Source organism: Garra rufa, chromosome 17 (assembly GCF_049309525.1).
Source record: "Garra rufa chromosome 17, GarRuf1.0, whole genome shotgun sequence".
Taxonomy (NCBI): Eukaryota; Metazoa; Chordata; class Actinopteri; order Cypriniformes; family Cyprinidae; genus Garra; species Garra rufa.
In genome coordinates, this window is record NC_133377.1 from 6,049,941 (window position 1) to 6,066,973 (window position 17,033).

The following is a 17,033-nucleotide window of genomic DNA, read 5'->3' on the forward strand; positions in this document are numbered from 1 at the left end:
GCCGATATTAAGCATTTTTATGGTTATCGGTATCATTTTTTTAAAACTGATTTGCCAATAAAATAGTTTAAAAGAAAGGTTTGATATAGTATTTATATGCAATTATTCGCGATTAATCGTTTGACAGCACTAGATGTTACCAGTTAATTAGCTTTTATCTTCAATTTAGTATTTTCAATTTAATTTTCACTTTGGTACTTTTTTTTGCCATTTCTATTATTTAATTTTTTAATTTGTTTTTATTTCTATTGTAATTTAATTTTTTTTTTTTGTTTCCAAGGCACAGTATTTATAATTTTTTTGCTCATTTTTCATCCAATATTTAGATATTTAGATTTAGATTTGTTTTTTTATTTATAGATACTTATATTTAGATTTTATTATTTATACTATATTTTATTCAGATTGCTTTTAGTTAATTTTCATTTCGAATTTTGGTATTTCCTTTTTGAACAATTTAGGCAAATGTTTTTGTCAGAGTGATTCTTAATTTTTATTTTTCATTTATTGGCATATTGGTTCAAAATATAGGTTATCAGTTTACTTCATCTGTAAAAATTGGTATCGACATTGTCCCTGAAAAACAGTTATAGCTGCCTTATAATTATAGACTTTTTTTTATTTCTTCACATAAATAAGTTTTTCAGCTCTTTTCCATACAACAAGTCTTTGTGACAATAAAATAAAATAAATAAAGTGTGGGTTTTACAGCCAAAAATCAACAGCATTCGGGTTTGAAAAGGCATGAGAATATAATGACAGAAATTAGATTTTTGGCTCAACTATTCCTGTAAACATCTGTCAAATGATTTCTAACCTAATTGACGGATGCAGATGACGAGGGAAGGGTTAACGTGGTCTTTTATGCTTTGAAGGGCCGAGTCGGTTTGTCTGCGTTTGCTCAGGCGCTAAATGCTTTTGGAAGGAACCATTTCCCCCCTTTTGCCAAACACTAGCAGCTAAATTCAATTTGAACTGAATGAATGAAAATCCAATTGTGTCAGTCTGTCTGGCCGCCTAGGACTGGCGGCACAGCACATGCCCGCTGTGACGTCTGCATTCATCCCGGCGTCTGTGAAACCTCGACAGAGCTCGAGATCTGCCTGATATCCAGTTAAACTCTTGCACTGGTCTCTCGGTGCAGAATGAAGTGAGAAATAGCAGTGATGTCTCTCATTTATTCTCCATTGCTCATCCCCTCTGGCGCCCTGTTCTCTTCTCCTAGAAATGCCTAAAACGAGGTGCGGAAATGGGTTAGTTGTGGGTGGGGTGTTGAGTGCGGCGCGATTCAGAAAGCCTCCACAAATGATGACTGCACGATAGCGCTAAAGCGAGGGGAAAGAGCGACGTCGTGAATGATTTATTAGCTTGGCTTCACTGAGCCATTCCTAGAGGAGAGGAGGAACGGATGGAAAGACGCAGGAGAGTGGGGCAGCCTGAATGACTGCACGATTGGGACGGTGAAGATGTGTAGTAGGAGGTACAGTGTTTCCACTTCTGATACAGAAGCACCAGTTTTCTCCTCATCTATTGTCATTGGCATCAATATGTCATGCATTTATACAAATTAAAAGCTTCTTGTTGAAAAGAGGTGTGCTATTACTTTCCCAAATGCTTGAGTTAACAATTTTCACCTAGATGATAAACCAGGTGAAACATGTTTACTAGTCTTGTAAATTAGATGTTATAGTTATACTTTAACTAGATGTGAAGAGTCCAAATGTAGACCCTTTTATAGGTGGGCTTCAGTCACACTATTTTATTTTATACGGTATACAGTTTTCACAGGCACTGTAAAGTACTGTTAATTAGGTCATTTGTATCTTTGTATCTAGTGGTGTCTCTGAGGGCTAAGCCCCCCTCAGGATGAAATCCTAGAACCGCCCATGTGACCTACTACTTTAGATGAAGCGTGCATCCTGAGGACACGTTACAATCCCATGATGCCATGAGAAAGGATTTGTGAATGGCAAGTGAAGTGATGCAACTGACTCTGTAGGTCACATGACAATTAAAAATTTTCTCAGATGCATTTTTAAAGGTTAAATTTAAAGGGATAAATCAGCCAAAAATGAAACTTCTGTCACTAATTACTCACCCTCATGTTTTTACAAACCTGTAATAGAATTTGTTTGAAAGCGGACCGAGACCCATCTCTTAAGTGGCCTCGGTCCACTATTTTTGTGCGCACCAGGGTTCGGATGGCAGCGTTCACACTTACTCAAATGAACAGCACTAACAGACCAATTGCACCAGAGTTTGTTTGGAAGCAGGCCGAGACTTATCTTTTTAGTGGTCTTGGTCCACAATTTTTGTGCGCACCAGGGTTCGGATGGCAGCGTTCACACTTACTCAAACGAACGGCACTAACAGACCAATTGCACCAGATTTTGTTTGGAAGCGGGCCGAGACTTATCTTTTTAGCCGTCTTGGTCTGCTTGTTTGGTGCGCACCAGGGTTCAGATGGCAGCGTTCACACTTACTCAAACGAACGGCACTAACAGACCAATTGCACCAGATTTTGTTTGGAAGCGGGCCGAGACTTATCTTTTTAGCCGTCTTGGTCCGCTTGTTTGGTGCGCACCAGGGTTCAGATGGCAGCGTTCACACTTACTCAAACGAACAGCACTAACAGACCAGTTGCACCAGAGTTTGTTTGGAAGCGGACCGAGACTTATCTTTTTAGCGGCCTCGGTTCGCTTGTTTGGTGCTCACCAGGGTTTGAATGGCCGCGTTCACACTTACTCAAACAAACCGCACTAACAGAGCAATCGCACCAGAGTTTGTTTGGAAGTGGACCAAGACTTATCTTTTAGTGGTCTCGGTCCACTTGTTTGGTGCTCACTAGGGATTGAATGGCCGCTTTCACACATATTCAAACAAACCGCACTAACAGAGCAATCGCACCAGAGTTCGTTTTAATCAAACCAAATAAAACAAGTGTGAACACACCCTAAATTCATACTCGGACAGTATGCGATTCCAGATTCTGGCTTTGATCATCATCATCATCATCATCAATGTTTTTTGATATGTAGTCAATAGTCATGACTTGCGTCAGTCTTGCTGTTGGTCATACTGTCACTTCTCCTCTCCACTCCTCCCACTCAGTGGCCCTCCCCCTGTGTGAATAGCGGAGAGCAGCTGTCTCGTGCGTGGCCTGAGGTGCTGTGTGGATCAGCCGCGGCTGGCTCTAATAGCTCAACACTAAAGCCATTGTCTGGGGACTCGTCTGAGTGTTTGCGGTGTGGGTCACTGGATTCACTGCACCCTTTTTGCTCGTTCACCCCCTTTTCCCTTGCTTTCTGTCTTTCCCTTTCTTTGGGTCTCATATGTACACACACTCTCATTCACACAGTCTAACACAAAGGAAAATTGTCCCCACCCCATTGGGCTGTGGTCGACACACAGACTTGTGACCACTGTGTCGGCCGTCTCTCGCTCGGTTCTTGTGTATGGTGAGCGCTTGGATTCTTTGACCCCGCCACAACTGTTACTACCTCGTAAATACTGTTATTGTCTTTTTTTTTTTTTTTACAATTGGAAAATATGAAGTTGTGGATGTGAAGTAAGGAGTCCACATTGGTTCTGTTCTTATTTCCACTCCCCACCCCCTCTCTGTGGACCAGTTGTCCTCATTAATAATGAGTTTCAATTAGACACTCTGGTTCTCTAGAACATATCCAAACACACACAAGCATAGGCAGCTGCATGGGATTAGATGCCTGCCATTCATGTCATGGAAGGGCATGAGACCAAACAGCAGGACTTCACCATTGCGACTTCAACCAGACAAAACAAGGCGAATGCAACACCCTCAATGGACCATCCACAAATTTTCTGTGCTAAAATATTTTAAAATGATTGACACACCAGCACAACACATTGAATAAGTTGTACTTCCGTCCCTCACAGGCACGTCTACTTTTATGCCAGATTAAATATGCCTTTTATTAAACTACTAGAGCGAATAAAAATTAAATAAACACTGGGGAAGGGGCGCAGTGGTCATACGAGCCTGCAGCGCAGGGTGGGCTCTGTATCAGTGAGAGGCTGGTACAGAGCCTAATGAAAGGGGGTAACAAACGGGTGCAGGGAACAAAACCCGCTAATGCCTGCAGCACTTAAGAAACGTGGCCCCAAATGAGAGCCACATGACCAGGCTCGGCATTCACAGGGCCTTCTGTCATTCTTTGCCACAACCTCCATTTTTCTTGTTGTGTCTCTTATGTCATTTTAGTCTTATCCTGGAGGGTAGCTCATACATGCTAGGGGTTCTATACAACCTCTCGAAAGAACGGAAGAACATGTATGTAGATTTGTTTCTGTGGTAGTTGCTAGGTTTGTTATTGTTTATTTTTTTGGTGGTTTGTAGTTATGTGGTGTTTTAGTGGTTAGATGTTTTCGTTTTTCAGCTCTAACCCTAATGAACATGTTGCATCCTGTATGTATATTACGATTTCTCCCCTCTTTGCATCTCTTTTGCAGCTATACAGGTCCTTTAATCAGTATTATTTTTGTGTGCAATATTATTTCCTACTATAGGTAATAATGTAGAAAATTGTAGTACAGTTTAAGTGGTGGAAACCTAGATCTTATAAAGAATAAACCGAGTCACTTAAATGAGACCATAGGCAAAACCGAATCAAACTTGTTTGATTTTACTTTCATGAACACAAGGTATTTTTTGTGTGTGAACTTTTTTTGTGATTTGGCGCATACTAAACATTTTTCATATTTTGTCAAAGCAGTAATATGTCTCTTAAGATATCTAAACATGCTGTAGTTACTGTAAAAAATTCAGTCTATCACTTTGGGGTAGATTTCATCTCTATATTTATGCTTAACATTAAAATCTTTCCACACGTTTCCAGTGAACAAAAATCTTATTCCTCGACTATTTCAAAAATGTTATTTGTGAGAAGCTTGCAAAAACATTTGCCACTTGCAGACTGTGCAAAGTTGTGTAAGTTGCTCTTCTAAAAATCTTGAGTATCTTCACTGTGTATGACGAAACATTTAAAATATTGGTCAAATTAATAGTGGACAAAATGACAGTAACATGATTAATAAACTGCATTTTTAGTAAGGCCCTATGAAATCCATTTTATTTTTTCCCTCACTTTCCATTTTATCTTTTTCCAAATTCCATTTTTTTTTTTCAGTTTAAAATTGTTAGGTATTTACTTTTTTTCTGGTAAATACATTTTTGAAAATCATTTTTCTAGTGAGTATTCCTTAAAAAACAATGTTTTAATAATTTTATTACAACTAGTAGTACTATCATTACGTTAAGTAATATATTTCTGTCACAGTTTCTTCAAGTCAAACCATATTTTGACGAGTTTCTGTGAAGACCTTTCTGCTTTTATATGACGATTCAGAAGTTTCTGTTTATAAGTATGACGATAGTTTTTACTCAAATAAAAGGTAAAATGCTCCTGACTTGACTAGAGCAGATCTAGAGTTTGTATTCCTGTACGCATATGTTGAGGCGACAAAAGCTGAAAACATTGTGTAGTAAATGAAACCATTTATTCACACAGATACATGCAGAACATGCAGGATTCATATTTTTTATTGCATTTTTAGTTGAATATTCGCAGACACTAGTCCATATTGCATTTTGATTAATTCATTCAAAGTTTGACAAATTGTGTGACATTCCATGTTATGCAATGTATTAATAATAGCACAATTTTGTTCTTTTTATTGTTTTAAAGGTTCTTCCACCATATCAGATGCTGCTTCCACCATCTGTTTAAGTTGTCAAAATCTTCATTTGTTTGTCACCTGACCTGAAATGCCCTCGATACAAGGCTGTGGAGCTCAGCATGCTGGTCCTCTCAGGCCATGTGCTTTGCTATATTGATCCCTCATAATGCAACAGTATCAGCTGAGTATCTCCAGTCTCAACATTCTGTGCCAGAGCTGTAGTGTTTCTACTAGTCTTAAAATGCCGCTTTCATAGGTAGCAAGGTTGTGAAACATAGTGCGTGACTGTCCATTCAGACCGTTTATGGAAAATGACAAGCACATTAACATATGAACACCCTCGTTTACATATAAACGTATTCAGCAACTTGGTGAACTTCAGTTTCACCACATTGTTTTTGGCAACAGTGTTACAGTGACCAAAAAATTTTCAAGCTTCACATTTATGAAAGTTTATGTGGTTGTTGGTAAACTCCCTGCTTTGTTAGTCTATCTTAACAAGCTTAGTGACCCAACTCTACGTTTCAGTTTTATTTCAAGATTGAAAAACAGCTGTTATTGATTCCAAGTTTTCAGAGTTAGAGGCCTGTAAAGTCAAAATATTGCATTCAAGAGGGCTGGCTCTAAAAGGCAGGCGTTTTACTTGCGCAGTAAAAAACAGAATGGCAGTACCGTGCCAAGTTCTGAGGCGATTGTTAAGTCTTTCTGCGTGTTTTAATCGTGCCCCTTTATTAGTGTTTACCATTCTGCTCTGGAGAGAACGGACTGAATTCCTGTCTCTCCTCATATGCTGTTCTCCCCATTCACCTCACCAAGATTTCGCTGGCAGGGATGTCCTGTGGAGAACACAGGGGAAAAGATCTCAATAATTCAGTAGCATTTCTTCCTAACTTGCCGAAATCGGCACGCAAGGGCAGAGGAGTTACGGTAAGCTGTTCTGAATTTAGCTTTAGCGGTGCACGCATGCCCTTGATCTTGAAACCCTGCTGACGTCCCTGACGAGTTCCTTGAATGACCACAGTGCAAGGCTTTTTGGTGCCCACTTATGGACTGATGCCATATAATTAGGGTTGGGAATTCAGAACTGGTTCTTGTTCATTCATATACTGGAATCCAGTGTTTTCATTGAGGTTCATTGAGAATAATAGATCTTTCTGTTGAGGTGCACACAAATGCCTTTCTGCTGCTGCACAATAGTCAAACATACAGTACAAAAGATTCCTCATGAAGAATCATGACAATAGTTATGTTGGACAGAGCGAAGAAGTGCTTTTGACCTGTTTTACCTCTCAGTGTGTTGCTGGACAGTTTTCGAAGGGATTCTCTTTACGGATTCATCTAGCTTTCATGTTATGATGAACTAGGGCTGCGCGATGTGGCCAAAACATTCACAATACATTTTTCATATTAGTCATAAGGGTAAAGTTTTGGAAATTGAGATTTATACATCATCTGAAAGTCAAAGAAATAGGCTTTCCATTGATGTATTTAAAAAAATCTGGAATCTGAGGGTATTAAAAAAATATTGAGAAAATCGCCTTTAAAGTTGTCCAAATGAAGTTCTTAGCAATGCATATTACTAATTGATCTCGTTGGTTTCTCACTGCAGGTTTACAAAGGGCTGGACATCATCACCAATAAGGTTACAGAGGAAGAGCAAGCCCAGTGTCGCCATCACATGATCAGCTTTGTGGATCCATTGGTTAGTGGATACACAGTGGTGGACTTTAGGAACAAGGCTCTGTCTCTCATATCCTTTCTGAAACATCTGACTCTTCATAGAGAAATTCCAGACTTCTCCAGGTTGAATTAAATTATTTAAGGTCTTTTTCCATGTCTGTGCTTGATTCATGAACAAGCGACTCTTATAAACCGAGTCAGTCACAAGATTCACAAAGCTCTCTCAAACTCGCTTATGAAGAAAGGCTCTAACTAAAAGGTTAAAAATTGTTCTAATTCTACAAGAATGACAAAGTCAGTCAGTAACAATGATGCGGAGGAACGATATCATTAGATTCACTTTCAGAATTTTTTTTTTCTAGCTGAAGAATGATAAAAACATTGACTGACAATCAGAATATACTTAACATTAAAGAAGTCAAGCATTTAAGGCATTAAACGCAAACTTAATGTCTTCTGGGCTGGGCAAAAAATATTGATTTCTCATTTTTAATCGATACTTACAAAGCAATATTGATTATTAAATCCCAAGAATCGATTAGTCTTGTCTGTTTTCAGCATTGTTACTCCAGTCTTCAGTGTCAAATGATCCTTTAGAAATATTTTTTTATTATTATCAGAAAACATGTTTTATTATTCTATGCCATTCAAAAAAATTTGGGGGGGAAATAAATATAGAAATTAACACTTTTATTTAGCAAGGATGCTTTAAATTGATCAAAAGTGATAACAAAGACATTTTTTTGAAGGTGTGCCTCCGCTAAAAGTGTCCGCCGTCGTCTTCTTCTTCTTCTTCTTCTTCTTCTTCGTGTATTTTAACGGCAGTTCGCAACCAACGTTAAGGTGCATTACCGCCTCACGCCGTCCGGTTGAAGTATGTTATTTTTATTTACCCGCCACGGTGGCCGGTGGGTGAAGCGAGTTTACCTGCCACAACACAAAATCACCCACATTTGGCTGGTTGGCGGGTGCTAATTTCCATCCCTGATCATGTGACTGGAGTAATGATGCTAAAAATTCAGCTTTGAAGTCACAGGAATAAATTACATTCTAAAATATATTCAAATAGAAAACACTTATTTTAAATAGTAAAAATATTTAACATTTTTACTGTTTTTGCTGTACTTTGGATCAAATAAATGCAGACTTGTTAGTCAGATAGAAAAATTATAATAAATCCGTGAAGTTTTTGTTACAGTCAACATTTAAATGTTTATGTTAAAAAAAAATTCAAAATTAGAGTAGAAAATACGTAATTGCAACTTATTGTAAAAACTTAATTGAGTGTAATTTAAGCATTTGCATACAAATCAGTATATTAACCATTAACCTTCAATATTATAGTAATGCAGTACCAACTGATTCTCATGTATATTTTACAGCATTAGTTGAAGTTTTTTTTTTCCTCGAGAAAATCTGTCACTTGCTTAATAAACTCTGCGGACCCGCCGGCGGGTCCAAAAAGTGTTTCAAAATGTTGCTGCTTCATTTACACGACCTTCCTCATATAGTATCAGCCCAAATATGGTCTCATTTGAAAGCTTAGAGTCTCCTCTTTACGAGGAATACCATAACTTCTAGTTTTATGATTCATAAAGTAGTAAAATTATGCTTAGAATTTATGTTGTTCCACACACAAATTTCCGCCTAACGATTGTGAAGAATTCTTACAAAGAATGTGTTTTTCTTATATTTTTCACAAAACAGACAAGTCATATATCACAAGAAAGCTCTCATTCTCAAGAATCTGACCATATAAATCATTTTATTGTGTGACAAACACAGATCGAATAATCTTCAATTGAATTGCGATGTCAGAATATAATAAAAAGTGTTTCAAAATGTTGCTGCTTCATTTACATGACCTTCCTCATATAGTATCAGCCCATAAATGATCTCATTTGAAAGTTTAGAGTCTCCTCTTTACTAGGAATACCATAACTTCTAGTTTTATGATTCATAAAGTAGTAAAATTATGCTTAGAATTTATGTTGTTCCAAACACAAATTTCCGCCTAACGATTATGAAGAATTATTGCAAAGAATGTGTATTTCTTATATTTTTCTCAAAACAGACAAGTCATATATCACAAGAAAGCTCTCTTTCTCAAGATTTTGACCATATAAATCATTTTATTGTGTGACAAACAGAGATCAAATAATCTTCAATCGAATTGCGATGTCAGAATATTACCTCAAGAGTAAAATGACATATTCTATAACTTTCCTCCATATTCTACTGCTTCAGTTAGCCGCAAATAGCCACAAACTAAACAAAAAGCCATTTTATCTTTTAGATTAGGATCTCTTCTTTCAAACGAGACCTTTCTCACGTTTCTGCGTTGCTTCATTGCTGAGAAATCCGTTGTTTTGCCAGACGCGCTTTTTCCTCCACTTGCGCTTTTATGTGTGTGCGCTCTGAGCCGCTCAAGCAGCTGCGTGTGTGTCTGCGGCCGCGCTCAGAGCGTCTCAGTAGATCAGATTACACTCTCCGGCCGCCCGCTGTGCTGAACACAGCTGTGAACGATGACACAGACGCATATCCAGCGCGTAGAAGAAGAAGTGTCATGGAGAGGTTCCGGGTCACACAAGATGCTTCGACGGTTCGGGGAATTGTGGGATATGTAGTTTTTGGACTCTTTGAGTGTAGATATAACGTCTCAGAGGAATATAGCGGTCGCCATTATCCAAAATAGACGCTAAATGAATAAATAACGGGCCGTTTCCATGGAGAGCAGAGGATCCGCGGCTCATAAGCGCGTCTATAAGTATTACAGCGCTTCTATTCAGGTTTGTTTTATTCCTATAATTACTTTGAAACGTAAAGGACACCAAAACAATCTGCTAAGCTATGTATTGAGTGTATATTGAATATTGACAATAAAGTACAGTAGGTGTTTCAGTAAATACACAGGCAAACATAAAAATGAAACATAATTCAGTCAATAATCATGAAAAGTGCTATGGTACATAGTAAAATAGTATTCTAAGGGGTAATATGCTTTTTAAAACCTGTTTTTGCTAAGAAACAGAAGTATACTTTTAGGGGGAAAAAAGTGGGGAAATAGGGGTAAAAGGGGTAATGTGACTCCCTTTGGTTATAATTCAATAACTTTCAATTAGAAACTGTTATATGAAAAAATCTTTTTTCTTGTATATCCTGAGACCTAGTGGAATCAAACAAAACAATTTGCAAAGAACTGAGACACCTAAATCCTGAGTTACAGACTTTCAAAAAAAACTTTTGAAAAAAAAAATCAAAAAGCGCCTATGTTTTTTTTTGTTTTATTGTAATATTTGAAACCTATATAATGTTATTTACAAAGAATTACACTGATATTATGTAGTTTAAAAGGTTTTCTATACAATGAAACCATTTTTTTTAATTTCCTCCATTGTATGTGTATAGGGGAACCATTTGAATTTAGGTAGGCCAAATGCAGGCGGAAATCCCCCAAATAGCCGCAGAGCTTAAGGGGTTAACCTGATATATATATAAAATAATTGATATTGAATTGAATCACAAGCTTGTAAATTTTACGATTATACTGTAATTTGAATAGCCAATTGCTTCACAGTCTGAAACCCTGTGACTAGTTAACTGGGTGACTAGTCGGCCAATTTTGCCCAATACATACACCCCATAATTAACGGTTGCAGAGATTCATTTATTTGACAAATTTAGTTGACAGCGTCTTCTAAATATAAATGCCTTACATTTAGTCTCCGCTGATGAAATTAATGGGCCATTACTCAGCCTTTTAAGATATCATCTGCAAACTTCTTAATGATCGCTCTGAGTAATTGTTCTTTTAAAATGTCATCGCCTTCCTGACATCGGTGACACTGCTTTTGTGAGCCTGTGCCTTGTTTGAATGCAAATCCCAATCTTTTAATTTCTCGTCTTTTGTGGAATGTGGCATTTCCCAGTGAGCCACATGAATGGCTGTGGCATTTTATGAGTAGGCGCTGGGTTGTACTCCCTCGGCATGCTCTTTCAGTAAATGCAAGGGCATAACTGGAAATGCTTATACCGGAGACTGAGAGCGAGACGCGTCGCTGTCCCCGTTTTCCCCGCCCGCTGCAGATGTTTGCTGAGAGATGAGGAGGATATTAATAGCTGAGGGAGATGCTGTGAGGAGGTGGGGCGGCTCTCGCAGCGTCTGGAGGAGCGCTGCCGCAGACAGACACGCTCACGCGCAAGAAATGAGGAGTGGCGGGCGTTGAGATCCCCAGTCTCGCTCCCACGCTGAAGAGCGGTGATAACTACTATAAAGCAGGCAAAAACGGAGCTGCATTTAAAATTAATAATCATCAAGAGAAATAATCAAGAGCATCAGAAATGCTTAAGTACTCATTCTCGCAATCTCGTCCCCACCCCTTTCTTCATGTCTGCCTCTTGCTCCTTGCTTTTCTCTCCTCCTCTCCTTCGTTTTCTCCACCTCCCTCCCCAGGTATCACAGAGATGCGGGTGGGGCGGACAGTGTGTGGCCAGGCTGCTTTGATTTTGATGCATGTGACCTGGAAGTGTGTCTGGGAGTGTGTGTTTGTCCGTCTCGATTGAGGGGGAGTGCTGATGCGCCTTCTCTTATTGAAGCAGTTATCGAATTGCTCCACGGAGACAGGCTTTGATGCCGTTTATTACAGAATCCCAGCAGTCATTTTGAACCGGTTGCCCTCTCACGGCACCAGGCCTGGACATTACACGCATTATTTCTGGAGCGGCTATAGATCTAGGTATATGATATTGCATTTCAGTCAAGCACTCTAGCAGTGGTGCGCTTTACATTCTAACCCAATGTGGTTGCACATGTATGATCGTTGTGCAAAATGTATGTATTGCTTGTAACTATACCGTCATTAATGTGAAAAATTAATTCCTTGTCTGGGAGTTTGACTTCCTTAATATGATACATAGAGGACATGCATTGTCGGAAGAAGCTGCCCATTATTGTTGGAGGCACAAACTACTACATTGAGTCTATTTTATGGAAAGTGCTTATCGACACTGGGGTAAATGTGAATTTTAATGTTTTATGAGTATAAACAATTGCTCTGTTCCAGAATCTAGTGAGCTGCCCACATGGGTGGCATTTTGAAGTCACAATGTAACAACACGGAGCAGGATTCAAATAACATCACCAGAGATAAGAATCACAAGAATAAGAAGTTCTGATATATATTGATTAAAAATGACACATTTGTTGATTGAATAATTTACAATAAGATCAATTGCCCAATATAGAAGACAGCCCCAGAAAGCAATTTTATGGAATTGATCAAAAAGTTTAGCAAGTAGTCTTTATTTAAGGGGGCATATCATGAAAATCAGACTTTTCCATATTTAAATGCTAGAATCGGGTCCTTGGTGCATCTACCAACCCAGGAAATGTGAAAAAGAACAACCCAGTGACTTTGTTTTGGTAAGCCCTCTGTGCAAGTTTGTGAAAAAACAAATCACTCAGATTTTGCTCCCCGTGATGTAGAAAGGCCATCTTATTATAATATCACTGCCCGGCGTTTTGTTTTCTTAAGAGACAACAGTGTACCAGTTCCAATGCCATGGCAAATGTTCGCACAAGCATGCTAACTGTTCTGTTGTTGGCTCCACAGACGAGCACAGAACACTATTTCGAGTCCCAGTCTCAGAGGAGACAAGAGAGCAGTGGATTTATTGATTTATTTACTGTATATTACGCTGCTGCTACACAGAACTAATATAAACGTGATTTCTTTTCTAGCTCTTTACCTTCACAGACACTGTTTTTGTAACTTGTGTGTCTTTAATACAAACTTGCGTGAATTTGACAGTTTAAGTGCAATAAGACATGAAAGAGAACTTAGTTTACTCGCATGCCGTGTGACAGCTGCTCTCTGTGCACGTGCTTTGGATGTGTGCGCTCAAAATACCCTATATCAGAAGTTTGAACTGATATGGTTTAAAACATGATTTCAGCACGACGGACATGATAATCAAACCCAAACAAGTGTTTTAAAGGAACACAACATTTTTTTGGAAATAGGCTCATTCTCCAACTCCCCCCGAGTTAATAAGTTGATTTTTACCATTTTGAAATCCATTCAGCCATTCTTCTGTTCTGGCGATATCACTTTTAGCATAGCTTAGCATAGATCATTGAATCCTATTAGACCAATAGCATCGCGTTCAAAAATGATCAACGAGTTTCCATATTTGTCCTATTTAAAACTTGACTCTTCTGTAGTTATATCGTGTACTAAGACCGGTGGAAATGCAAAGCTGCGAGTTTCTAGGCTGATAAGATTAGGAACTACACTCCCATTTCGGCGTAATAGTCAAGGAAGTTTGCTGCCGTAATATGGCCGAAGCAGGCGGAGTATTATCAGAAATGAGTTCCCAGCTAGTTTAGCATTTGCACATGTGCTGCGTGGTATTACTGCGCCTGCTTCGGCCATATTACGGCAGCAAACTTCCTTGACTATTATGCTGGAATGGAAGTGTAGTTCCTAATCTTATCAGCCTAGAAACTCGCAGCTTTGCATTTCCACCGGCAATGGCACAGCTCTATTTTAGAAAAGGGGGTGGGAAGCAGCAGCTCAATTGCATTTAAAGAGACATGCTTTTGCTTCCATTCAAAATGGCTTTATTTATTTTTTTTTTTTTGAGCTGACACATTCTGGGGACACATGACACTTATATTACGTAGTTTTACATATAAATAGTAAAACTATTAAAAACAATTGTAAGTCTCACTATTTGTGTGGCACACAGAGTTGATGCCCATATCTAGCATTTTAAATCGGTCTTATGACGTCCTGTGATGTTTTGGATGCTGCTTTTAGAAGGCAGTTGGCAACGTGGCATCTCACTACATTTTGAAACAGAGCTAGTCAGTCCCTCCAGGATTTCACGATTTTTTTTTGTGATTTTTGCGATGAAAATTATAAATTTTGTGGTGGCAAGTCCTAGAAATTTGCGAAAAATTTTGCGATTTATTTAATTATTTAATTTATTTATTAATAATTAGGATATCACATTTACCATATTAGGTATTATGTTAGAGGCTCAATTATCATGCATAACACAAATCAAACATAAAATTTGTTTATTCTGGTACATTTGAACTTTTAAAATAACCTATGGGCAATATTCTTATGTGACCTTTGTAAACATTAACAGCAGGTGTAGAAATGTATACTGTACATAGCCTACTTCATTTCAGTCACGTCTCAGGTACTCTTTACATTTTGGTAGCCCAAAAATTAATTGAACTAGCCCAAATAAAAAAGCTTTTTAATTTTTTTTTTTTTAAATATAGAAATTCAAACAGGAGTCTAAATGTCAATCAAATATGTTTTCAATACACAAATATAAACAAATATCAAGGAAGGAATTTTATTTCACTCTTTAGTGTATCTGCAGAATTTTTAAATATCAATTTAAAGCAATGTATGATCCTTTTTAAGAGCTGCACAAGTAAAATGAACAGAATGGGTGGGGTTGGACAATGTAAGGTAGAATTTTAGGTCATAAAATGACATGATTTATAATTCAGATACAGATTCACACAAAAACAATATCTTATACAATGGCATTTCAGCCTTTATACCATTAAAAGGGATAAATCAAGTATATAATTTATCATATTTATTTAAAACATAAATATTACTGTCTTAATTGTTTAGATTTTTTAGAAGGCACATTAAAAACCCTATGTGTTTGCTGCATAAAAACAAACAGCTGAAAAATGTATTGGAAAAAATTCTAAAAAATTAAAATTAAAAATTCTGTCACAAGGGGGCGCTTTAGGAGCGCTGAAATATTATCGTTTCCCTAGTAACGGCTGTATACAAATCAGCTTTAACGCTGTTTTATCAGCATGAAATGAAAATGCCAACGACACGTTTCTGAGGACAGTCGGTTCTACTCAGATACATTCATTTAAAGACATCAGTGCTGCGTTTTGACTTTAAAATGTGCAGGGCTCATATTTATTCAATGACATCATTGCCTTTAGAAGTTTTATCCAGCCCTATCGTGATTCGTCTTTCCGTCCCTAACTGACTTTTAAAATTATAATTAAGACTTTTCTTATACTATTTAACAAATTCAAAACTTTTATGGCGTTCCATTTGCAACAACAGAAGCCCTCTACTTTACGATAGCGGGTCGGCAGGCCAGTGAAACATTTTGGTAGCTCGACTGAAAAACACAATAGCCCCCGGGACATCGATCTTGCGAGCCCTGCAGACAGACAGCTCACAGACATCACGTGAGCAGCGTCTTTATCAACATGATATATATATTTTAAAAACTTTTTATTATTGAAATATTTGAATAACCATTTTTTGCGATTATTTTGCGGTTAAATGACAAATTATGCAGGATCGCAAAAAAATGCGACATTTTGTTGATTTTGCATTAAATTCAGCGATCGCAGAATCGCGAAAAACTGGAGGGACTGGCTAGTAGTTCTGAGTAATATTAAAAGTCTGTCTGTGCATCTGTTGGCAGATATATTCTAATCGAGTCCTCCTCTGTCTGACCTACAGCAGGGGAGTGACACAGAGCCAGAAAAGGGTGGGGCTTCTGAATTGAAGGCGGAGCTTGAGAAACTGGGCGGTCCTGAGCTTCACAGACGGTTGAAGGAGGTGGATCCTGATATGGCAGCTGTATTACACCCTCATGATGCACGCAAGGTTGCAAGGTAATTACTTCAGTGATTAGCACATAACAGAGTTCACCCAAAAAATTTAAATTAGCCCATTATTTACTCACCCTTAAGGCATCCTAAGTTATATTAAAAATTATCCTGGAACTTTTCCAGCTTTAGAATGGCAATAAAGTGCGTCCATCCATTTAAAGAGCCTCACACAGCTCTTCAACCAGCCTCCTCTTGGCTTAAGTTGAAATCTTCCAATATTTTTCTTTACAAATCCTCGTTTTGTACTTCTAATTTGTGACCATTGTTTTGTTTTGATCTCTCCACGGTGTGTTCGCGTTCGTCACTTGTGGCGTCCTATGTTATCCGCCCGGAGCTGCTTCTGTGTACAATCAGTTGGCGCAAGCTAGATTAAAGTGATTATTGCATTTTAAGTATGGATATTTTTCGTACAAAAATGCATTGATTCCCTACAGAAGGCATTTATGGAGCTGTGTGGAGTACTTTTTATTATGGATGGATGCACTTTATTGGACTTGTTTTGGACTGATGAAGAGCCCATGCCATTCTAAAGCTTGGAGGAGCCAGGACATTTTTAATATAACTCTGATTGGATTCATCTGAAAGAAGGAAGTCATATACACCTTGGATGCCTGGAGTGTGAGTAAATAATGGGCTAATTTAAATTTTTGGCTGAACAAACCCTTTAAGACTAAGCTTAATTACCTGTCACAGAAAAGACTGCTGAGTGATTATTTCTACCTCTGCCACAGATCAGCATGATTTTATGGCTCTGAATATGTACTATACAAAATAGTTCAGTGTTTGAAAGTAATGCTGCAATAAGTGCAGGGTTTAAGTTCATTAAAATGGACAATTTGGTTCTTGGACCGACAGGTCTGGCTTTTGGGATTTTAGATCTTGGTCCTAGGGGGCCTGGCGTGGTCTTGGTCATGGAACATCTAGTCTTGACTCCACCTCTTTATAGACAAATATA

At 38.1% G+C, this 17,033-nt stretch overlaps 1 protein-coding gene across 2 annotated transcripts in view; it reads left to right on the forward strand.

Moving 5' to 3' along the window:
- Window positions 1-17,033, forward strand: part of trit1 (tRNA isopentenyltransferase 1) — a 72,054-nt gene that overhangs the window by 17,937 nt on the left and 37,084 nt on the right. The window contains exons 2-4 of one of the 2 annotated variants that reach the window (XM_073822097.1): window positions 7,325-7,465; window positions 12,309-12,407; window positions 15,927-16,081. In XM_073822097.1, the coding sequence (XP_073678198.1) occupies window positions 7,325-7,465; window positions 12,309-12,407; window positions 15,927-16,081 (395 nt within the window). The remainder of the gene's footprint in view (window positions 1-7,324; window positions 7,466-12,308; window positions 12,408-15,926; window positions 16,082-17,033) is intronic. The other variant, XM_073822096.1, reaches the window with a different exon arrangement.